At 42.7% G+C, this 25967-nt stretch overlaps 1 protein-coding gene across 1 annotated transcript in view; it reads right to left on the bottom strand.

Moving 5' to 3' along the window:
* The window catches only part of sntg2 (syntrophin, gamma 2), a 261510-nt gene that overhangs the window by 206421 nt on the left and 29122 nt on the right, over window positions 1-25967 (bottom strand). The window contains exon 2 of the mRNA XM_059645706.1: window positions 19801-19938. Within this exon, the coding sequence (XP_059501689.1) occupies window positions 19801-19938 (138 nt within the window). The remainder of the gene's footprint in view (window positions 1-19800; window positions 19939-25967) is intronic.

Here is a 25967-nt window from a genome sequence, read left to right as displayed (position 1 = left end):
GACAATCAGTTTTTCTGAAACAAAAAAAAAGTTGCTGGTAAAGCTCAGCAGGTTAGGCAGCATCTATGAAGGATTTGGTGACCCTTCCTCCGAACTGTTCTGAGGAATGGTCACTGGACCTGAATTGCTAAATCTTTTTTTCCTTCACAGATGCTGCCAGATCTGCAGAGCTTTACCAGCAATTTTGTTTTCATGTACAGCATTTGCAGTTCTTTTAGTTTTAAATCAATTTTTCTGAACTTGCTTTTTGCCAAAAGTGTATGTATGGGATGTTAATGTATTGGAATAGTTACCATTTAGTAGTAAATTAATATATTATTCTGTTAAGTTTTTCAGTAGAGTAGTTATTTCAATTTTTTTTGTATTTTAACGACAAGTGTATGAAAAACGTGCATTTTTCTTCACATCTGCTCGTTTGACCAATCAAATTGTATCCGGAATGCAACATCTGGCACTTACTATTTAAATAAGAAAAAGTTAGGTCAAGACAATATTTTTAATGTATTTTGAGGGAGTTATGTCTGATCCATAATGGCTACAACAAAGTTAATTCAAAAGATATCCTTATGGATATCTTCCTCCCAGAACAAATGAATTGATGTTTTAAAGGAGCCAATTTAATCAGACTTTTGCGAGTTAATTAAAGTGTGAGTTTGTTACTTATTAAGTGTAAGAAGAGATAATAATGCAACATAAAACAGATTTGAAATAAGAATTGAGTCAGTCTCTGAGTTAATCATGAAGAGTAGATAATGGAACCTTAATAATCTTTGCCTTATTCCCTTTGATGGTTGCTAGTTGGCAGCATTCAAACTGAGAGAGGGTTTTGGTTTGATTCCATTTGACTTGCTTGGTGGCAGTAGCACTCAGAGCAAAAATGTTCTCTTAAGCAAAATGTAGTGATATTTCTTCAACTCAGCACATTGGACTCAGACTGAGCCTACTACACACAAGTACCTCAGTCCAATGGCATAAATGAGCCAGTCAGCTCTCTCACACTTCTTCTTTCAGAAAGCACACAGAGTAAAGTTGGACCAGCTTCTAACTCCAGTCTTAGAACCTCTTGAAAAAGGAAAACACAAAACATGATTTAAGCTCAGACTTCTCCCAGCATGCACACAGTCCTATTCCTGTTCAGTTTGTAATGTATTTCATCCTTTTATAAAAGTCCATCCCTTTAAAGCTTCTTTGACATCTTGCCAGATGTGATGCTCCAGAGCATCTCTCCCAAAACAAGCCCTTAATTTGCCTCCGCAGCTATCGTTAGGCTATATGTTGTAATTGAAAATTCAGTATATAAGTAATAGATCTAGGTTTATGATCTGATACCATGAAATTCTATTATACTTCATCCACCATCTTCCTATTCATATCTTCATTTGGTTTTTTTTCTTTCAGAGCATCGTGAACTTGTGGGATTCTTTACCATAAAGGGCGGTAGAAATTGTCTCATTCAGTATACTCAAGGCTGAGGTGGACACATTTTTAATCAATAAGAAAATCAAGAGTTATGAATAAAAAGTGAGTGGAGTTAAGCATCATCTGATCAACCACAATTTAATTGAATCGTTGAACAGAGTTGATGGGTTGAATGGCCTGCTTCTACTCTTGTGGCTTACAAGCTTATAATCCATCCATTTCACCAGCATTAATCCTCCATCTGTCACTAAATTTTTCAGAGCTTACTATATTAAAAACCTAGATTATGTATTCAGAACTTTGGAATGAGCTTTGAACCATGTTTTCAACTGGAGGCACAAGTGTGCACCTACTAATCCAATAAAAGACAACATTTTAAACTCCTAACTCATTGTAAAATGATAGCATTACTCTCTGATTTAACCTTTATGAATATGACAAATAATAATCAGTCTATAGAAATATGACCTCATGTATAGCATCCCCTGGGAAAATATAAGCACGCATAATGCCAATGCATAATGATGAGCAATAAAACAGACTGCAAACCCATTGAAAAACCTGATGGAGGTTATTCTGGCTTAAAGCAATGAGATGGTAACAATTTTCTGGTTAGGAAATGAGTATATCTTTGGAGTCTCAAGGAAACAAATGTGTTTATAAATATATAACTCCAGTTGATATTATTCCAGATAAGTCAATTCTCTATCACAGAAGGCTGTGCGGGCAAAGTCCTTGAATATTTTAAATGCATAAAAGAGTATGGGGATCAAGCAGGAATATGACATTAGAGATAATGGGAACTGCAGATGCTGGAGAATCCAAGATAATAAAGTGTGAAGCTGGATGAACACAGCAGGCCAAGCAGCATCTCAGGAGCACATTGCTCTACATTGCACAGGGCTACATTGCTCAGACCTTTGACTGTAGGACTTGGGATGTTATGTTTAGGTTGTACAGGACATTGGTGGGGCCTCTTCTGGATAACTGTCTCTTATTCTGGTTGCCCTGTTATAGGAAGGATACTATTAAGCTGGGGCATGTTCAAAAGAGATTTACCAGGATGTTGCCTGAAATGGAGGGTTTGAGGTATAAAGAGAGGTTTTATATGTTGGGACTTTTTTTACTGGAGTGCCAGAGTTCGAGGGGTGACCTTTTAGAAGCCTCTAAACTCATGATGAGTATAAATAAAGTGAATGGCAGGTGTCTGTCCCTATGACTCTATGAATCTGTGATCAGACATGATCCTATTGAATGGCAGAGCAGGCTTGAAATGCTGAATGGCCTATTCCTGCTTCTACTTATTAATTTTACATTTTGAAACAACACCTGGCTTGACAGATTGTACTTGCATTTGTTTTGGTTTTCATGAAGCGGCCATTCACGAAAACATAAACATGCAATGTTGCAGATTTTGCATTAATAATCAAACAGACTTTACTACCAAAATAAATGAAAAGAAAAACAGAGTGAACCAAACCACCAAATGATTGATTAAATGAAATCATTTTTAACACACTAAGTTGATGCTATTCATTCCAAAACATTATAAATTGAATTGAATTTTGTAAAGTATCAAAAATATACAGAAGCCAAAACACTACTTATATAATACTTAAACCAGAACCCAAGCATCTTACATTGTGGTAGAATTAAGTCACTAGAGATTTTGGTGCCTAGGTGGTCCTGGAGAAAGCTTCCTCCTGATCGATCATACTCCTGAGCTTAAATATGGACAGCTTCAAGTAGCCTGTGCAGGGTTTTATCCCAACACTTCTGGTCTTGAAATAAAACAAACTCCTCACTCCATAGGAACCTAGTTCACCACATTTTTTGCCCTAATCAGGAGCCTTGCTATTCAAAGAACTTCATGGGACTGCCATATTCAAAGTAAAAAGCTTAAACCAAAAGGCATTCTCTCAAAGTTATGGGTGTTTCACTTAAAAAAAATCTATAAGTCTCTGATAAATATTCAGGCCCTATTATTTGCCTTGTTGGATTACAAGGCAAACTAAAATAAACAAAAGTCCATGACTTGAGTGCAAAATCCATTCACTCTAAAGCTAAGCTTCAAAAACTTACATCTTACATTGTGCTTCAAAAACTGTTTTCTTTTTAACTCACCTTGGGTAAAGAAATACAGGTTACTTACTAAATTCAAACACAGAGATAAATCATCAGTGACTAATTCAACACAGGAACCCAAACTCTCAATATACAATTTATTTACAAATCACAGATTATGTAACAATCAGTAAAATAAGATAACCTAATCAGGTAAGTTATAACATTTACAATTCCTTGTGTTTGAGATATTACGCTGTTTGTGTTTTATGATATGTTAGCCTTTGTAATATATACTACAGGTAGGCTCTTATTGACTCAGATAGCTGAAGTTTATTTACAGTACTAACTATTTACAAGGCTATAAATCAGAGGCTAATACACATAATATGGGTTCTCTGCTTCTCATGTTACTGCTCATTGCAGGCACATAACTGCCTAGCTACATTGACCCTATATCACAGACAGTATGATTGAAGTCAAGTAAGTAGTTGCGTACCAAAACATTACATGTCATGATGTCTCGTAACTAATATAATGGTCCTCCTTTTAATGCATTTTACAAATGGGAACCCTTTTTCGAGAACATGTGCAAGGGTGATATATAATAATTGTTACTATGCAGTCAGATAATGCCTTGTGAACCTATGACAAAACCTATGATCCAGTCCTTATTCAGCTATTACAAGTCATTAGTATAGGTTCATAAGTAGTATGTTATGTGTTGAGATCATTGGATGTGTATAATTTGCTCCAGATGTATGGTTCCTTTTCAGAATGAAAGCTTCAGTATTTGGGTCATCAACCTGTGTAGTGGGTGGTTGATGATATGCAATTTAGATATCTCTTTTATTTCTTTCTCACTGTGGATGAAGGCATGAACTCTTGTAATTGTGAAACAACAGAACTCATAGCTTGGATGGACTCCTCCATTGTTTTCGCAAGGCTACATGTGGTTTTTGACATTTGATGCTACCCTTCCCATCTTTGTATCTTCAGCAGATTTCTTGTAGCAATTTCCAGACATCATCAGTATGGGATTCAACATTGGTCTATTATCCAACAGTCATTTAGCTGTCAGATCACTTGAGTACCAAGGCTCCCTCAGCTGTGGGAATATGTCTGTGATCTGCTCATTGGGTTGAAGGCATTGTCACTCTTTTGTTTTCTCACTACTAGTTTAACACATAATTGTGTGCCCCTCCCCTGTCCCATGGGTGAGTGTCACCGTCTCTTCTTTTGCAGCGGTCCATATTCTGTTGTCTGGGTCTCCTCCTCACTTCCTCAATCATTCTGCTAATCTGGTGCTATTTCATCCTGCAGATGGATGGAAGAATTGACACTGGATAGCTAACCGCTTCAATGCATTCAGCCCTGTAGGAGGTAATGACCACCCATGAATAAATGCTTTGCATATGCACAATCCTGCAACTTACACAGGTTTGTCTGGGTAAACTATCTGCCATTCATTCAAGCCTTATGGTATGTCTAGCACTGAGACATTTGGAAGACAAGCATCTTACACAGTATGCATAGATTGCTTGATGACCTCACAGCAGCCACTTTGCTGAAATACTACTGTTCTTCTTAACATGATGGAGCATTGGAGATCATTAGCACATTTTCAGGACTGGATCCAATTTTACTTTTGGGCCCCATAGCTGCTAACCTCCACTGTGATCACTGTCCAGACAGCCTTGGTCAGGGGAAGGTTCTCCTAGTGCCATCAATGGGAAACAACACCTCACATCATTCTCGGATGAAGAACCAAGGAGACATCACTGAACTGTAGGACCCGATGTTGTTTCTTCTGAGATATCTCTCAGTATTTTCAAGGGTGGCAGCAGTTTCTGAAACCCAAAGAGGGAACAAGTGGTGAGAAGGTGGCAGCTCTCTCTGAGATTTGAGATGGGGGCAAGTGGTGAGAACCTGAGAGCATGTTCCAAAGTCCAAAATTGTTTGGTCTTCAAAAATGATGCTGCTGGCCTGTAAAGGGTAGATGTTTGCCTGAGTGATGCCTAAGAACGGTACCTGAGCCCTGAACCCTGGGCGCTGATGGTGGGGGTCAATGATGCCCTGAATGCCCTGTTGCTCAAATGGATCTGCCCCCTGCTTTTGTTTATATGATTGATGGCTGCTGTGTGTTTGCTTAGGGAGATGCCTCTAATTCATACATGAAAGGTTTTAAAATCATTGGATCTGTATCCCATTGAAACAAAAATCAATTCTGTGTCTGTATATTTAAAGGTGATGAATCCATGTGATAATTAAACAGCCTCCTCAACCATTCCAGCACTTGCATAACTTTACATAGATAAACCACCTGGTATAACATTTCCTACTCCCACTTTGAAATTGTGTCATTTAATTTATATTATCAATTACTTACATAGCCCCAACTCCATGTCAATGGATTCCATTATTTTCATTTGTTCACAGGATAAGGGTATCGCTGGCTAGGCCATAATTTATTGCCCATCTCAGGGTCAAAAGCATTGCTGTGGGTCTGGAGTTAGATGTGGTCCAAACCAGGTAAGGATGGCAGTTTCCTTCCCTAAATGGACTTTAGCAAATAATTGACAATGGATTCATAATCATTATTTGACTTTAAATTCCAGATTTTTATTGAACTCAAATTCCACCATCTGTTGTAGTGGGATTTGAACTCAGTTCCCCAGACTGTTACCTGGGTTTCTGGATTAACAGTCTGCAATAATACCACTAGGCCATTGCCTCCCTAAAATAGGAATAATGTAAAGGCCAGAAAATGCAGGCTCTCCCAGCTGAAGTGAATTCTTTACTGCATATTTCAGATCACTCCAGTTTGATAGTTAAAAAGAAAAGGAATTCTATCTGTGACAATCAAGCTGCAGTCAAATTTGCTGCAAGCTGAAATATTTTGGCTAATCATTTCCCTTCAAGCAGTGAGAAGGAAGAAGCAACTGGAATGTTACCACTGTCCCTTCCCCAAACAGAACATCTCTGTAAAGATAAGAGGGACAAGTGATTCTGAGAGCGAGGTGTGGCAAAAAACAACAAAAAACCCTGCTCAGTGTTTCCCCAGTTAGAAGTGGAGTATTCATGCTAGTTTTATACTGGCGTGCACTTATTTTTGGTAAATTGATCAAGTTAGCACTGTATGCAGGTGAGTTTGGTGTAAAATGCACATTAACGAAACTGGCAGAGAACTACCACAATTGGGCGACCTAAGTTAAAGAGCAACTCAGGAAATTCAGCCCTTTGTTTCTGCAAGCAGATCTTTATCTGTCTCAAAGGATGAAAATTGCATTGGTATAACTTACACATGCTTTCCCATTTCAATGACTCTCAATTCCTCACATTGATTGAAATACATAAGTTACAGACACACCAATAACAATCGACATCTGTCAGTGTAATTACCAGCTGAGGGGATTGAAGTGACATTTTTAGACAGAAATACCACACTGAAGAACGCCAACATTCAAGTTCTCTTAATGCCTTCATAAAATTATTCTATTGCATTAAAGCTGAAATATGACCAAAATATGAATAATATTATATGTTCTTTGTGGCAATAGCTCCCTTCTACAGCTGTGGATAGCATGTTAATGTGCATATAGATTGAAGAAGAGGTATTGAATAAATGTCAAACTAATTATGAAACTGTAATTATTCTCAAAAATATTGCATTCATAGTTTTAAAAATTATAATTGGCAGTAATATTGCTGTTTCCCTTAATTTTAAAATTCCATGGAAACATTTAGTTCCTTCTTTTTCCTGGCAGCTGCTTTGTCTATTGTTCTCTATTTCTTTTTATTCTGATTTTCCTTAAAGTGAAACTTCTGCCGACAATAATAATTACAATTCATATTGGCCTGGTTATTAAACCAGGTTTATTGTGAGCCTGCCTATTCCCGCCACCAATTCCTTTTTCAATTTATATTGACATCCTTTTGCAAAGTACCTTTGGAGATTATCCTTCAGTAAAAGGTGCAAGTTGTTCCTTGGAACCATTTTCTCGTTTTTCTGTTTCCTTCTTCCTTTGTAATTACTACAGTCTATTTTTTCCTGCATTTATTATTTTCTCTGGTGCATTGAATAAGAATGTTTACTCTTCTGGATATGTCAGCATGCAGTTCATGGTATGACATTATGCAAACAAGAAATATCTTACCAGTGCTAGTAGACTGCTGATCTGATAATTTGGAGTTGTTTCAGTGGTTTACCAACATTTTATCAGCAAAACATTGAAAAATAAAACATTGAAAGCTGTGGGTGGGTGGTGATTTTGAGCTGTACGGTTGAAATGAGATGATATCACCCAAAAAGTATGTACTGTCCAATCGCAAGATCACCATTTTGCTTGGGTCTTCAAAAAAATATAGACATGCAACCCTGGAGTCCTGAAATGAATATTTAGTTGCTGGTCATGGCTCTCTCTCTCCTCAAAGTGGGCCATACAGTCAGTGATAATGGGAACTGCAGATGCTGGAGAATCCAAGAAAACAAAATGTTAGGCTGGATGAACACAGCAGGCCCAGCAGCATCTCAGGAGCACAAAAGCTGACATTTTGGGCCTGGAGCCTTCATCAGAGAGGGGGATGGGGTGAGGGTTCTGGAGGAAATAGGGAGAGATGGGGAGGCGGACCGAAGCTGGAGAGAAAAGAAGATAGGTGGAGAGGAGAGTATAGGTGGGGAGGTAGGGAGGGGATAGGTCAGTGCAGGGAAGACGGACAGGTCAAGGAGGTGGGATGAGGTTAGTGGGTAGGATATGGAGGTGCAGCTTGAGGTGGGAGGAAGGGATGGGTGAGAGGAAGAACAGGTTAGGGAGGCAGAGACAGGCTGGGCTGGTTTTGGGATGCAGTGGGGGGAGGGGATGAGCAGGGCTGGTTGTGTGATGCAGTGGGGTGAGGGGACGAACTGGGCTGGTTTAGGGATGCGGTGGGGGAAGGGGAGATTTTGAAGCTAGTGAAGTCCACATTGATACCATTGGGCTGCAGGGTTCCCAAGCGGAATATGAGTTGCTGTTCCTGCAACCTTCGGATGGCATCATTGTGGCACTGCAGGAGGCCTATCAAGGACATGTCATCTAAAGAATGGGAGGGGGAGTTAAAATGGTTTGTGACTGGGAGGTGCAGTTGTTTATTGCGAACCGAGCGGAGGTGTTCTGCAAAGCGGTCCCCAAGCCTCCGCTTGGTTTCCCCAATGTAGAGGAAGCCACACCGGGTACAGTGGATGCAGTATACCACATTGGCAGATGTGCAGGTGAACCTCTACTTCATATGGAAATTCATCTTGGGGCCTGGGATGGGGGTGAGGGAGGAGGTGTGGGGGCAAGTGTAGCACTTCCTGCAGTTGCAGGGGAAGGTGTCAGGTGTGGTGGGGTTGGAGGGCAGTGTGGAGCGAACAAGGGAGTCATGGAGAGAGTTGTTTCTCCAGAAGGCAGACAAGGGTGGGGATGGAAAAGTGTCTTGGGTGGTGGGGTCGGATTGTAGATGGCAGAAGTGTCGGAGGATGATGCGTTGTATCTGGAGGTTGGTGGGGTGGTGTGTGAGAACGAGGGGGATCCTCTTTGGGCGGTTGTGGCGAGGGCGGGGTGTGAGGGATGTGTTGCGGGAAATGCGGGAGACGCGGTCAAGGGCGTTCTCGACCACTGCGGGGGGGAAAGTTGCGGTCCTTGAAGAACTTGGACATCTGGGATGTGCGGGAGTGGAATGCCTCATCCTGGGAGAAGATGCGGCAGAGGCGGAGGAATTGTGAATAGGGGATGGAGTTTTTGCAGGAGGGTGAATGGGAGGAGGTGTATTCTAGGTAGCTGTGGGAGTCGGTGGGCTTGAAATGGACATCAGTTACTCGCTGGTTGCCTGAGATGGAGACTGAGCGGTCCAGGAAGGTGAGGGATGTGCTGGAGATGGCCCAGGTGAACTGAAGGTTGGGGTGGAAGGTGTTGGTGAAGTGGATGAACTGTTTGAGCTCTTCTGGGGAGCAAGAGGCGGCGTCGATACAGTCATCAATGTAACGGAGGAAGGGGTGGGGTTTGGGGCCTGTGTAGGTGCGGAACAGGGACTGTTCCACGCAACTTACTAAGAGGCAGGCATAGCTGGGGCCCATGCGGGTGCCCATGGCCACCTCCTTAGTCTGTAGGAAGTGGGAGGAATCAAAAGAGAAGTTGTTGAGGGTGAGGACGAGTTCGGCTAGGGAGATGATGGTGTCGGTGGAATGGGACTGGTCAGGCCTGCGGGACAGGAAGAAGCGGAGGGCCTTGAGGCCATCTGCATGCAGAATACAGGTGTATCGGGACTGGACGTCCATGGTGAAAATGAGGTGTTGGGGGCCAGAGAATTGGAAGTTCTAGAAGAGGTGGAGGGTGTGGGTGGCGTCACGAACGTAGGTAGGGAGTTCCTGGGCCAAAGGGGAGAAAATGGAGTCCAGATAGGTGGAGATGAGTTCGGTGAGGCAGGAACAGGCTGAGAAAATGGGTCGCCCAGGGCAGGCAGGTTTGTGGATTTTGGGAAGTCAGACCTTTCCTTATTCAGGCCTGCAAGGCTTATGGAGCAAGCTTTCATCTTTTGATACACTGCTTAAATCAAAACGTGAATTGAAAAAATGAATTGGGCTTGGATCATTGACACTCCTGTTTAAAACATTGCTCAATAATTATCTGCACCCTCAAAATAGTCATTGATTTTGGTTCACGGAGGATCAGAGGGAAGAAGATCCTTCCACACCTCAATGAAAATCAAACATCTGTTGATTTAGTGATCAACTTAATTCATATCGACCCAGCTGATAAACCAGCTACATCACCCATATGTGACTTTACTGGCTGTGAAATTAAATTTGTCTGGTCTCAGACTAAACTAAATGTCTTATTTGAAAGACTGGTTCGGGTTTAACATTGCTTCACCACAGCTATACCACAATTAATCAGGATTGGAAACAAGCCTGGAACACATAATCTCCAAAGTGGAAACTTTATCATTCAGCCATGTAAATACACTTTTCAGAGTCTTGGAGACAGTAAGCACTGCAAGACCCTTCAACCCGACGAAGGGTTTCAGCTTGAAAGGTTGACCTTCCTGCTCTCTGGATGCTGTCTAATTGGCTGTGATTTTCCAGCTCCACGTTTATTGACACTTTTCAGAGTGGCATTCGCAAATTATTGCTACACTAAATACACTACAGTACTGAAAAGTTAGTTATCTTGAAGACCTAATAATTCAGCGATATGAGTTTTAATGCCGCCATCATAGTTTGAGAATTTATGTCCAGTTTAAAAATAACCTGATGATTGTAGCTTAAAAAAAGCAGTAATGGCAACATTGATGTACAGTTATAAAAAGTGTACACATGCTTTTTCTCGGTAGGATCTGGATATGTGTTATAAATTTAACTGTCTTCTTGCTTGACCAAACAGGTCTCACTGAATCAAAAGAGTTTACAAATAAAAATTGGGCCAGAATTTCCACTGAATGATAATCTTGTGCAGATTACCATGCATCTCCTTTTATTTTATGAATGATAGAGGTCCATAGTTCTGAGAGGAGATAATAAGAAGGGCCCCTTTAAAAATGCAGAGCTGTCCTTCCATTCTGACAGTGCTCACATAACATTGAGCCACCTAGATGTGGTCAGGTGCCTTCAAATATCCTGACAGCCTCTTTGGCAGGTGCTATCTGTGGTCAAGTGACCACAGGCCCAAAACTGGGCATTCTAAATTGATCCACAGCTCGAGAAATAAAGCCTGATAGAAAATTGGCCAAATTAAATTAAACAGCAGCCAGAGCTATTAGCTGCAAAACAGTAGAAAGCAAGGTGAATGAGGTCACAGAGGTTCAAGGGGAACCAGTTACAACCAGCTCAAGGGCTACGTATCGGAGAAGCATTGATCAGATTTTCTGGCATTTTGACTGTTTGAGTATTTTTTCTGAAGAAGGGTCGGGGCCTGAAACATGAGCCTTCCAGCTCCTCTGGTGCTGCTTGTCCTGCTGTGTTCATCCAGCTCTGCACGTTGTCATCTCAGATTGTACAGCACCTACAGTTCCTGCTATGACTGAATATGTTTATTGTACACCCGAGATAATTAGAACTGCAGATACTGGGGAAACCGAGATAACAAAGTGTGGAGCTGGATGAACACAGCAGGCCAAGCAGCATTTTAGGAGCACAAAAGCTGATGTTTCAGGCCTAGACCCTTCATCAGAAAAGCTTTTTTCTTGTTGTTGAGGGTGCGGACGAGTTCGGCTAGGCAAATGAGGGTGTCGGTGGAAGGGGACTTGTCGGGCCTGCGGGACAGGAAGAAGCAGAGGTCCTTTAGGCCATCTGCACAGCGAATGCAGGTGTATAGGGATTGGACATCCATGGTGAAAATGAGGTGTTGGGGACCAGGGAATTGGGTGTTCTGGAGGAGGTGGAGGGCATGGGTAGTGTCACAGACGTAGTTGGGGAGTCCCTGGACAAAGGGGGAGAAAATGGAGTCCAGATAGGTGGAGATGAGTTCGGTGGGGCAGGAGAAGGCGGAGACAATGGGTCGACCAAGACAGGCGTGTTTGTGGATTTTGGGAAGGAGATAGAAGCAAGCAGTGCGGAGTTGGGGAACAATGAGGTTGGAGGCTGTGGGTGGGAGATCACTGGGGTGATGAGGTTGTGGATGGTTTGGGAGATGATGGTCTGGTGCTTGGGGGTGGGTTCCTGATCTGGGGGTGGGAGGAGGAAGTCTCGGAGAGTTGGCGTCTGGCCTCAGCAATGTAGAGGTCAGTGCGCCATACTACAACTGCACCTCCCTTGTTTACGGGTTTTACAGTGAGGTTGGGATTGGACTGGAGGGAGCGGAGGGCTGCATGTCCTGCAGGGGAGAGGTTGGAGTGGGTGAGAGGGGTAGAGAGCTTGAGGCGATTGATGTCTCGATGGCAGTTGGAGATGAAGAGGTCGAGGGAGGGTAGGAGGCCTGGGAGTGGTGTCCAGGAGGAGGACTTGTGTTGGAGGCGGGTGAAGGGGTCAGTGGAGGGAGGGTTATGCTCACGGTTAGAGAAGTAAGCGTGGAGGCGAAGCTGGTGGAAAAAGTGCATGATGTCTAAACGTGAATGGTATTCATTGATGTGTGGATAGAGGAGGACAAAGGTGAGCCCTTTACTGAGGACTGACCATTCGTCCTCAGTCAGGGGAAGGTCTGGGGGGATGGTGAAGACTCAGCAGGGCTCAGTATGGCTGTCTCCTCTTGGGTTGCTGGCTGTGGAGGCTGTGGGTGGAGCGATGTCGGCGTCGGCAGTGGGCGGGGTTCTGTCGGCAGTGGGTGGAGTGGTATCGGTCTCAGCAATGGGTGGAGTTCCGCTGGCGTCAGTGGTGGGCGTTGTTTCATTGGCATCGGGTGGAGTTGCATCGGCGTTAGCGGTGGGCGGAGCAGAGTCGGCATCCATGACGGGCGAAGCGGTGTCGGCGATGGGCGGAGCAGGGTAGGCGGTGGCAGCAGTGGTGACGGTGATGTTTGTGGTGTTGGTTGCGGATGTGGAGGCGGTGGCTACAGCAGCGGTAGCGTTCGCGATCCTGGAAGTGGTGTACCCGGCGGTGTCAGATGTGATGTCATCGGTGGGTTCACTGGCAGTGGCCTCGTGGCCAATGGCGGCAGGTAGATTGGGGCGGAGGTGCAAGGTCAGGCTGGGGATTTGGGAGGTGGAGGAATCCTGTTTAAGGTGGCAGGGACCAGTGAGTTTGATGTACTTACGGTTTTTAGTGTCCTGTAAAGCTGAGTAGAACTGTATGTTCAGTTTGTGGATCCTACGGAGGATAAAAAACAGGAGAGGTCCTTTGCAGGTCTGGGAGAGGGAGGCTTTCAGCTGGGTAGGCTGGATTGCAGTGCCTGGAGATGCCGGCGCATTGCTGCGAGTGTGTGCTTCAGGAGTCGCAGGGAGAAATGCTTCTAAACAGTCTTGATGCTCTGGATGTAGATATGGTCACGGTTGGGCCCGAATTGGGAAGGCTTGAATGTGGACTGTAATCCATTGGGGATGATCTGGTTCTGTAGGCTGGTGCTGAGGAAGGTGATGTGGCTGCGGTACCCGGTTGGCTTCAGGACATGGTCGTGCAGTTTCAAGGCCGAAGAGATTACAAGTGAGGTGCAGTGGGAGACAGCTCCCCTGAGGTTTGTCCGGAGGGAGGAAGGTAACTTCTTCAGGTTAGGCATCCCTGGAAGAGGCTTCGCAGTGAGGTTAAAAATGTATCAGAAATAATGGGAACTACAGATGCTGGGGAATCCAAGATAACAAAGTGTGGAGCTGGATGAACACAGCAGGCCAAGCAGCATCTTAGGAGCACAAAAGCTGACATTTCAGGCCTAGACCCCTCATCAGAAGAGGGTCTAGGGTCTTTTCTGATGAAGGGTCTTGGCCCGAATCGTCAGCTTTTGAGCTCCTAAGACACTGCTTGGCCTGCTGTGTTCATCCAGCTCCACACTTTGTTATCTCTTCATTTTACTCCTCCCTGCTCGGCAACAGTGAAGGGTATTGGTGTGACCCTATTGGATGATTTGAACCCAGTTCATGACCCCACTGGGCAAAAGCCACAGAACATTCTGGAAGGTCAGGTGTAGCAGGGATAAACACACACACACATAGCAGGGACCTCTCAGTGAAGACTCACAGAGAAGATTTGCAGTCAGCCTCTTGGCAGAAGACCATGCAGCACCCCTAGATGACCCAGGAGAAGATTCCCCCCGAGACTTTGAGATCCACCCTCATGGAGGAGGGCCAGCCCTACATCGAAAAGGAAGGAGATGCCAACGGCCCAGCGTAAGCAGTGGTAACATCCTTTCCCAGATGGATAGAGCCACATAGAGTGTAAATTTTGTGGGAATTTTGGAAATATTGGCATTATGTTTTAATAATGAATATTTTGTTAATAAAATTAAGTTTAACTGCAAACTGAATTTTGTGTTTCTTTGTCGGCCTGACTGACAAGCGTATGTGCATAAATTCTTTTTAATATATACACTAGTCAAAGTTGCAAAACATGAACAATATATCAAATGCAAATACATAAGGTGTAATATTTTGGTTGCTGAAGAAGAGTGCCAGATAGTTAGGAGGTTAGGGTGCCAGCTAAGTAGGGTGTCAAAGAGTCAGGTGGATAGGTAGACAAATGGTTTGGGGTATTGATCTAGGGATTTGGGAACCAGATGTGTCGATGCCATGTAGGTCAGACATGGGGGTGGGTGGGAATATGTTGCAAGGTTGTGACGTTAGAAGGAAACCAGGTAAGTCTCAGTTGTTAGGTTAGGTCAGGTGGGCGAGATGAAATGGGTCTGGCATTGGAGGGTGGGTGTCAGGTCATGGGGTGAGGGTAGGCTCAGCAGCACGGGAAGGTGAATTAGGTCTTTGGGATGGCGGTGTCCAGAGGTAGACTGAGCCTCCAATGGACTGGGATTTAATTGCATGGAAGCACTTCTGGATCAGAATTGAGGAATGGAAATCAGGCCCTGAGCAGAAGGGGTTTGGGAGATATGCAGGATAAGCAAAGGGGAGAATTCCCTCAGTGAGAATGGATGGTTGTCAGATCAATTGTGCGTCAATATGGGGTGGATGTCTGTTCAGATCCCCAATGGGTGAAAGGCTCCGAGTAGGAAAAGGGGGATTTGGATCCCATTGTGTCATTTCTGGAGTAAGGTAATTCATATCCAAAGCAGGTGAAGAGAGCTAGGGTTGTGTCTGGATTGGGGGAAAGAGGGTCATATCCTGGCAGGGTCCAAATATTCTGTTGAGTCATGAGTAGAGAATTGAGAATCTCACATTTTAGGGACAACTACCTTCCTTCCATGCATTTACATCTTATTAAAGGCTCAATGCACTTTATTTACATACCACGTCCAGTTCTCCTTTCAGTCCCCAAAAAACTGGATGGCTCAGACTCCCAACATGTAAATCTGAGTGGGTATCGGGCAGCGGCAGCTTGCTGCATGCACCCCCTAGCCATCATACAGCTGCTTCTGCGGAACAATGTCCCTGCATACTCTGTGGCCACCAATCTCCTCGACTCTTCACTCACTCAATTCAGCATCAGGAAACCACCAGACTCACCACCCTCACGCTTGGCCTCTGACCAGGTCATGCGATGCTTCAGCATTTCAACACTTGACTTTGAAGATCAGGCATACTTCATACTTTTGCTTGTAAGAGTACACGTTCATCTACAAAGGATGCATTTTATGGCTCAAAACACATTTCCTTCGTGCTCATTTGCATTGTTTTTCTTGAAGGGTGCCAGCCTCTGTATACTTCTCATTGATTTCTTCGCACATACTTACTAACTTCAGCACTGATTTACAGGTGGCTCCCATTACTTTCCTCACACTCAAGTGCTAAGTTACAGTTTGTCAGTCTCTGAATTGCAATTCTTCTTTATGGAGAGTGAGATACAGGAGCATTGAACAGCTTATTTTTCAGTCAGATAGGGATGGCAACATTTCTGTCTGGCTATGTCAATGTCAAACCTGCGACAGGTGCGAGCAGTTTATTCAGCAAACACACTGTGGGTGGTTGGAGGAAATGGCAAAGTGAGAAAGTCAAAGGAGAGGAATTCTTAGCGGGGTGAAAGGGGACTGCAGTCAGTCAAAGGACTACTTCCACAGGCACTCAAAGAGCTTTCTGATTACTATACAGAGGCCGGCTACCATCAGTCCGGGGATCCATGTCCCTGCAGTTTGGGGACTGAGTCGCAGTGAGTCCTGTCAGTCATGTGCAAATCATCTGGGGATCACGGGTAGGTCAGTCAGGGAGCTGTTGAAGCAGTAATCCAAATGGTTAGGCCACAAATCTCTAACCACATACCTTTTCAAGATCTGGTTTCATCAAGCCTCATAATTATTTTAGTAACCAAGGGTGTCTAGAGTGCTGTGGTTTTACCATAAACAGAAGTTAAATTACCTGCCTTTTGTTGTTAGCTGGAAATACGCAGTATATTTGGCCAAATCACTGAATGAACATGCATCTTTCATATGGGCTGTCAAAATTTCACAAAAAGTCGCAACAGTTCAGACATTTTGATGGTTACGTTCTTTTAAGCTAAAATAGGAAAACCTCTGCCAGTTGTACAGTTGATGAAGTTACAATAGTTTGGTTTGTTTGATTGACTCAGAATATCTCAGTTTCTGAAAATGCAGCAAATGCTTCCATGTTTCAGCCAGTTTTTCTTCAAAACGTACATGACATTACCTCAGGCTGTAAAATGATGTCTTGTTCCTTTACCTGAAGGGGCTGCATTTTCCATGATAAATTTAAACAAACGAAAAATGTAGAATATTGTTTTGTTTTCATGTCGGTATTTTGACTAACATTAGCCAACAGAGGTAAAGGGGGCTGCTGGAATACATTTCACTTCAACAACAGCAGCAGTAGAATACATTTTGTGATCCTGTCTGCTATTGGCATGCCTCACTACTCAATGAGACCTAAATCAGCTTTGTTAGAGCCACATTTAGTTAAGCCTGGCCATCTAAATTATAGAGTAAGAAAAACTTAACGATAAATACTGCCTTTAAAACAACCTAGCAGATTCTGAATCTCACCAAGGCTGGAATCTTTCCAGGCTCCAAATGACTTGGGCTATGCTGAAAAATTTGGGAGAATTGTACACAATGTCAAGTGAAGCCTTTCTTAGCATGAGGACGGATAAGTCGCATTTTTCAACGAAGGCCCAGATATCAAGATGAGGTTCATATTCGTGAGGAGCAAGCAGCCTATTAATAAGGATTAATATTCATTATCACACTTGTTATTACTCTGGCAATATTTGTCATGCCTCAGTAATAGTCACTTTCCTATTCTACCATCGGCCAGAAAGAACCTAGATACCAAGATTTCAGAGCAGGTACTCCAGCTCACTGCTTCCTTTTCCAGATCCTTCTTGGAAACTAGCACTGTCTCAGAGCATGCTTCATGGTCAGTGGCTGCCTGTACCCTATTCCATGTCCATAGACACAGGCATCTGATGTGTGCCAATCTCTCCACACCATCATAGCACATCTCTGATCCAATTACAGTGTGCTTCTGCATTTCAAAGCTACACTTTTAAGCGCAGTGGCAACTACCTTTGTAATACTGCTGTATGGGCATTTCACACTCAGCATGGGGCCACATCTCAGGGTGCCTCTCAGAGTTGCTTGCTTGCACACCCTCTTAATTGCTCACTCATTCTGAGTGTGCCACATAACTTGGTATCTCTTCTGACCTGGAGCAGGCAATAAGAGGATGAAATGGATGCTGAGTGAGAACAGTTTTCTGAGGAGGAATCTAGAAGGATATTGACCAAGGAGAGCATCACATTCTGCATGATTGAGTGCATCTTTACTGGGCACTACAGACAGGATTTCACTGACACCCAGGTAGAATAGATGTTAACTAGGAAAAATGTACTTCATTAACTAAAATTGTTGGTGCTCAACATGTAGCTTCTCAGTAGTCTGCACGACAAATGCTCCTTCAGTTTGTTTGATTTCTGTTCACATCTGGTGTTTGAAAATAAACGTGAGTGTTTGAGGTAGCTGAAGGATTTCCTGCATGTTAAACAATGATGAGATGTTGAGCTATGCAGGGCATTTAGAAAAAGAATAGCAGTAATTAGACAGGGTTATAAGATGGAGTATGGCGAAGGACTGTGGAGCCTGGTGCATAAACAGTGATTTGTGTAGGAATGTGCAGTTGTCCGTGCAAACGTCAGCTGTGCTACTAAGTGCATGGGGAAGGACAACTCTGAATGCACAAAGCTAGACTGGTATAATACTACAGTTCCACGATGGTGTTGGTGTTTGGAATGCTGATATACCTCAGGATATCTCACAATGGCAAGTACTTCTGGTCACAACAAGTGAGAGAATTGAATTAGCATTGGACAAGGGGAACACCATAAGGGTGTAGTAACAAGTTAATGAGTCAAGTTTGGGGCAGTACCATGATAAAACTTGCTGGACCTCATGGACAGAAACTCAATGAAAATGACACTTGCCAAAATATGGTAAGTCTCAGTCCTATGTCTATAGATAGATTCTAATTTTCTCAATTAATCTACGTAATCAAAGGTGAATATTTTCTTTCCTTTTGCAGTTGTTAATTTTTCCGTTACATGACAAGCACACTAATCTTTTCCTACAGGTAATTAACCTGTAGGAAACAGAGGATGTTGTGGGAGCTGCTGAACATGATTTAAAACAAATAATTCCAAGTCACACTCTCTACTACCCTTCAAGCAAGAAGAATTGATTAATGAGGGGGTACAATTCAGGTTTCTGTTTGAGGTCAAACTCTAGAGCAGATCACAACAGGTACAGGCCAAAGTTGGCCAACTGTTTGATGATCAACTGGTCCAAGAGACAATCAACTTTGCATGTTATTTATTCAGGAATGAAACATTCTACTAATTACGATTTAACCAATACATTTGACAGAATAAGACTAGCATCACCATTCGTTTTCTTACAAAAGAAAATGATTCAAGGTAATCTAATCTCTTTAAATTAGCTCCAAGTAGGAGAGGCTTCATTTGTTCACCACTAGTGGTGAAATTCTCGACAAACCTTGCATAATTGTGTCTACAATTTTGTTACTTATAATGGATTGCAAATATCTGTCCCAGATGTAAACTTATAACTCATCAATTTCAACTCGAATTGTTCATTTACCATATTAATCAGGTTTATGATCTTTAGACACACTTATCCAACTTGATTCTTTAACATGGAGCTGAATTTTTCATTTTTCATGATAATTTTGTTCAGACTAAGAAAAACAGATGGAAAAATGTCCAGAACATATGCATTCTGAAAGCAGAGAATTCTTCAGGCCATGAACCATGATTCCTTTTGAATGAGTATTACTGTCAAGTGAGGGATGATACTGGGGGAGACCTGATCTTGTCAAATTTTAGGCAATCATTATCAGCAGGTAGCACCCCAAGATCAGGTCCAGATGGCCATTTATGCAGCAAATCTCTCACTGCTCTGCCCTGAACCTCAGAAAATAAATACAGCATCTGTTTTGCCATTTTGAAGCTTTCAGTTTCTTTGCTCCATTTATTATGCATTTCCTCCTGGTGGGATTGAATTTTAGTGCTCATTAACATTATTCTATGTTCACCAGAACTGATTTAACATGGTTTAATTTCTTTCATACAAGTCCTTATAGGCAGCAGATAGAGACTGGCAAATTTTGGGAGAAAGTCTGGAATGGTTTTAAACCAGATCACAGAGGGGAAGGGTTGTCACATAAACAATCAATTCAGTCCTTCCCCCATATTTAGTCTATTTGAGATGCATAGATTCAAAACATTTTGCTTTGAAATAAATTACTTACATTTGAATCAGAATCACTTCCACTGACACAAACGACATCCTGCTTTTGAATTGTTATGATGTCTTTCGATAGCTTTAATCGGATGTCATAGGCATTCTCAAACTCCTCATCAAAAAGACGTGCTATACCAGTCTTAGTCTGGAAAACAAAAGCAGTTTTGTTTTTGAATTATTTTATAATAATTGTACTAATAAACCATGACTTCTGTTCATTCTCTTTCTTCACGTGATTTGGAAATTATCCGGTTGACTCTCCCTTCTTCCTAAAATGCCTAGTGAAAGTGGAGTATAATAGTCTAGGTATTGCCATCACTGGCTGTCTAAGCTGAGTGCTTTTCTCCACACCTGAACTCAGAGAGTGAGAAGCTATTGGCAATGAAAGTGTCAAAGTTGCAGTTACTGTTGTGTTCACCTAAGATGTACATAACCGCTTCTAGAAAGGATCACTTATTGGTTGCTAGCAGGAACCTTAATCCTTTCTCCCTTAGCTATCCAGGTATATTGCGACTGCCTCAGCTGAAAGCAAAGTATTAACGATAATCACAGGATAACATCTCCGGCCTTCTGGTTCACATCATCTAGTACCACTGTGAATAGCACCAGTACTCTGTATCTCACTATCTAGCTTATGTTCTGTTTCACTTCTGCAATTGTTTGCAATAAAACACATCTGAAAGACAGCTACTGTCACAATGCCCTTGTACTTACTAAAGAAAGGTAGGCAGCAGGGTTGAGATGTAAAGGTGAAGAAATATGCTGTGAAAGTGGACAGACCTTGGTAAATCCACTGAATGGAATTTGACAGACTTGATGTTCTTCAGTTGGTAAAGATTATATAATTCTAATTTCAGATGGCCAATGCTTACATGATCTCTATAACCCTGAGACACAGACAGAAATCATGGCTCCAATTTCTGCTCCCAGTCTGGGCCTCTGACCTGAGCCCAATGGCTCCCCTAAGGTCACAAACTATTGCTATTGGGATTCGATGTACCCCCTTGTCCTGGATCCCGTTACAACCACCTCCTTCAACATTCTGAGTTGCAGCTGAATTTTCCAGGAAATTTATCAACATTCAGTCCAATTAATACTTTTAAGTTCAAATCCTCAAATTGCTCCTCAGTATCACAACACCCTTGGATACCTAACATTTCTGGGAAATTCTCTGCATCTCCTTCCGTGAAGACAGAGACAAGTGCCAGTGTCTTAGTAAGCTGTGAACACTCTGAGATACGGTGAGATGAATAGCAGAATTGGGGCAGATCTTCAGTAAGGCCCATCTTGATGTCAATACCATCTCGCCGCATCTTGTTGCTTTTCTCAAGTAGTGTGAGGAGGTTCTCAGCAGGCAGTGGTGAGTTCACAAGTGACACTTGTTAACAGCCAAATTCCACCGAACAAAACTTGCTATACAAACAAGCCACTAGGAAAATTCAACATAGAAACAACAGTGGGCTCAATTTGCTACTTGCTCTTGACATTGATCATCAAGCACCATTGGGCATGCTCTATGGGCACTGGCCTCATGCACCCCTTAATAACAGACATTGGCATCAGATATGGTACCAGCCTCTATGTGCCCTCATGGCACATCCATGTGTGCCATGTGTGCTCTCATGTGCAGGCTAGGTGTACTGGCCATGCTAAATTGCCAGGTCAGTGTGGACTTGTTGGGCTGAAGGGCCTGTTTCCATAATTTAGGTTTTCTATGATCTATGATCTCTGATCTCTGATTCATTGACAGGACTTTTCTGCATTTCACTAATGCAACTCTGACTGTAATTGACAACTAACATTGTAAAACTGCAACAAGGACACTTTGAGCTCAGGAACATACACCCAGCTCATGAACTGAAACTGGCTGTATCTCCAGGTTCTTTATTCACTATCATAATGCACTCTCACTCTAAGTCTACCTGGGTGTTCACAGACTCCCTGCACTGCATTACCTTACACTTTTGCACATTTATCCTCAGCCTGAGATACTACGCTAATGTTAATACTGCCTTACCTATGCCATTTAAGCAGGCTCAAAGCCTGGTAGCTTTCCACTGTTATCAACAAGTCTCAGTTGAATCAAGGCAGATGACATTTGTGAATGGGATCTGACACAGTAAATCAAGGGCATAGCTCACTACCAATCCAGAGCCTTCTCTGGGTGGTCAAAGTTGGAATTCTTTCCTCACAAGGAGTGAGGAATCGAGGGACAGTAACACAACACCCATCATGGGTTGTGTTGTTCTTCTAATGAAAGAATCAGGTAATATTGGAGATGAAGATAACAAAGTGTGAAGCTGGATGAACACAGCAGGCCAAGCAGCATATCAGGAGCACAAAAGCTGACGTTTCGGGCTGAGACCCTTCATCAGAGAGGGGGATGGGGAGAGGGTTCTGGAATAAATAGGGAGAGAGGGGGATGCGGGCCGAAGATGGAGAGAAAAGAAGATAGGTGGAGAGGAGAGTATAAGTGGGGAAGTAGGGGGCGGATAGGTCTGTCCAGGGAAGACGGGCAGGTCAAGGAGGTGGTTCATTGTGTTAATTGTGTTCATCCAGCTTCACACTTTGTTATCTTGGATTCTCCAGCACCTGCAGTTCCCAATATCAATGTTGGAGATGAAAGTGTGTGACAGAACTATTACTGTTAGTGGTGTCAGGGGCTGGTGTGGATGACAGTGAATGGGAAAGATGTTACAGGTAATAGTGAGAGTAGTGGAGCTTGAACCTCTGTGGGAGGTGGGAGTGGTAACAGAGGTAGTGTGAGTGTGAGGTATTGGAGAGAAGATGATGGTTCTTATGCTGGCAGAGTGGAAGGGACATTGATGTTCTTAAAGTGCTGAGAATTCCCCCTAATAGCTGAGCCTGTTCTAACCTGACTGGCAACATAGAACCATGATGGTATGGCATGGTGTTGTGGCTTACACTGCTAGACCTGGAAGTGGAGAAAGTTTTGTATGTGTGCCAGCCAATCCAGCAGGACCTCTGCCCACAAAGGACGGTGCTGATTTTCTCATCTGCCATGCCTGGTGCAATTGTCAGGAACCATGTAGTACAGCTCCGGACTGACAAAGTTTGTCTGGGTGTACAATAGTCTTTTACATACAGCGCTGGCACCAAGGATGCCGGTCTCTTATGGGTCACAGTGAGCTGCTGCAGGAATGGCCCATGTAAGGTAGTGTGAAAACTGGACCTGACCTCACACAGGGGCTCGTATGTCGATTAACAGAGCAAATTTTATTAAAGATACGACAAGAAAGCCTGTTAAGTCATGTGGCAAGAATCACAGTACCCAATGTGACTCACAAAAAAACTTTGAGATTTAGCTTCTCCACCATTTTCCTGTTTGCCACTGTAGATTAATCTGCTTCTATCTGTGATGGGCCCTATTCATCCTAGCAGTTCCATTATACCTCAAAGAAGCCTTTACCTTCCATCTTTATGTTTCTCATTAATCTGTGTTCATTAACACTTTTCCATCTCTTTAGACATTTCTTGATCATCCCTTGCTGGATTACACATTGCTCCCAATCCTCAGGTTAGCATTTTCCTGGTATCCTTATAAGCTATTTTCTTTTATCTAATTTAATATTTAACTTTTCTGTTTGCCATGATTAATTCAACAAACCAATTGGGTATTTGTGTTTTAAACAAATCTGTTGCTGAACATGCAACATTTCATTAAATGTTTGTCTCCATTCAAAACTTTTACTGCGTGGAAACAGAACTGGCTTAGTCACAGAAGACAGGAGTAGTGGTGGAAGGGTGTTTTACTGACTGGATATCAATGACTGTGCTGTTCCGCAGGGATTAGTGCTGGACCCCTGTTCCTCGTAACTTTTTTTTCTGATTCATTAGTGGGATGTGAGCGTCGCTGGCTGGCCAGCATTTCTTGCCCATCTCTAGCTGCCCTTGTGAAGGTGGTGCTGAGCTGCCTTCTTGAACCACTGCATTCCACCTGCTGTGGACTGACCCACAACGCTATTAGGGAGGGAATTCCACAGAATGTATATAAATAATCTGGAGGAAAATGTAGATGGCCTAATTAGTGAAACTTTCAAATGATTCAGAGATTTGGAGAGTTGCAGATAGTGAGGAAGATTGCCAGAGAATACAACAGGATACAGATAGGCTGGAGACTTGAGTGAAGAAATTGCAGATGGAATTTAATTTTGACAAATGTGAGGTGATGCATTTTAGAAGATCTAATGTATGAGGGAAGTATAGATTAAATGGCAGAACCCTTAGGAGCATCAACATACAGAAGGATTTATGCATACTGGTCCAAAATTCCCTGAAAGTAGCAACACAAGTGGGTAAGGTAAAGGCATACAGCATGTTTGCTTTCATCAATCGTGGCATTGAGCATTGCCTTTAATTGAGTATTACTTAATTGGTAAGCCATGTTGTAGCTGTACAGAACTTCAGTTCAGTCATGTTTGGAATATTGTGTGCAGTTTTGGTTGCCACACTACCAGAAAGATGTGGAAGCTTTAGAAAGGGTATAGAAATGGTTTACTAGAATGCTGTTTGCCTTGGAGTGTGTATCAACTGTGGGAGGAGATTGGGCAAACTTGGTTTTTTGTCACATGAACATCGGAGAAAGAGGTGGGGGGGGGGTGAGGACGACATGGTAGAAATTTACAAAATTATGCGACGCATGGACAGCTTGGAAAGACAATGTCTTTTTCCCAGGGTTTAAATGTTAAGTACGAGGCAACTTAGTTTTAAGTTGACAGCCAATTTGTTGACAGGGGGTAGAAAGTACAAAGAACATGCTGCCAGAGCAAGTGGTGGAAGTGAATATGATAGCAAGATTTAAGAGACATCTTGACAGATACATGAGTAGGCAGGAAATAGAGGGGTATTACTTACGTGGAATCAAAAGGCTTTTAGTTTAGAAAGGCATTACATGTCAGTGTAGTCTTGTGGCTCAAAGGACCTATTTCTATGCTGTTCAGTTCTTTGGTCTTTGTATTTTCCCATTCCACCACAGTCAACTTGTCTTTTATATTGTCATAGCTTCCCAGATATAGCACCCTAGTTTCAAAATGAACTCTATCTGACACAAGCATCATGTGAAATTCTATCATATCGTAATCACTATTTCCCTAAGGCACCTTAAATTCAAGATTAATAATTATTATTTTTCACTGCATAATGCAAAATATAAAGTAGATCAATCCATAATGGGTTCTTCAATACACTACTCCTGACACAAGTCATGTATACTCTAGGAATTCATCCTTTGAATATTTTTGTTGTTTAGCTTTACACAGTGCATGAACAAATTCAACTTTCCCATTATAACTGTATTAGCTATATTACATTCGTCTCTAATTTCCTGATTTGCCCTCTGTCCAAAATTACTATGATTGTTTGGTGGCTTATAACAGCTCGTACCAATTTTTGTAGGTTCTTGCTGTTTTGTGACTGATCTTTAAACTTGAATTTACATTCAAGATCCTCTTTCAATAGCATACTGATCTTCTCCTTTATTAAAAGCAGGACCCTAGCTCCTTTTCCTTTTTGATGATTTAATCCTTCATAAGTGATAAGTTTGTTTGGATATTCTGCTCCCAATCTTCATTTTCCGGTAAAAACCAAAAGAACTGCGGATGCTGTAAATCAGGAACAAAAACAAAGTTGCTGGAAGAGCTCAGCAGGTCTGGCAGCATCTGTGAAGGAGAAAAGAGTTAACATTTCCGGTCCTGTGACCTTTCCTCAGAACTGATGGTGGCTGGGAAAATGTCAACTTATATGCAGAAAACAGGGAGGTGGGTGGGGAAGGGAGTAAACGATAGGATAGAGCCCAAAAAGAGAGAAAGACAGTTGGACAGACAAAGGAGTTGCTAATGATCAGGCTGGGAGGGTGAATAGTTGTTAATGGGGACTGTTAGTGACTAACAACAGGAGCAGTGTAGTGGCAGGCTATGTGCTTACAAGGCCTGGTGCGTGGGGTGGGGGCTGGGGCATGGGAGAGTTTAGGCCCTAAAATTATTGAACTCAATATTGAGTCCAGAGGGCTGTAGGATCCCCAGGTGGAAAATGAGGTGTTGTTCGCCCAGCTTGTGTCGGGCTTCACTGGAACACTGCAGCAAGCCGGACACAGAGATGTTGGCCTCTAGTATCCATTACAAACCCACTGACTCCCAGACATCCTCACACCCCACT

This window comes from Stegostoma tigrinum, chromosome 4 (genome assembly GCF_030684315.1).
Source record: "Stegostoma tigrinum isolate sSteTig4 chromosome 4, sSteTig4.hap1, whole genome shotgun sequence".
NCBI classification, from domain to species: Eukaryota; Metazoa; Chordata; class Chondrichthyes; order Orectolobiformes; family Stegostomatidae; genus Stegostoma; species Stegostoma tigrinum.
The sequence above is the reverse complement of the archived record's forward strand: the minus strand, read 5'-3'. Positions and strand labels throughout refer to the sequence as shown.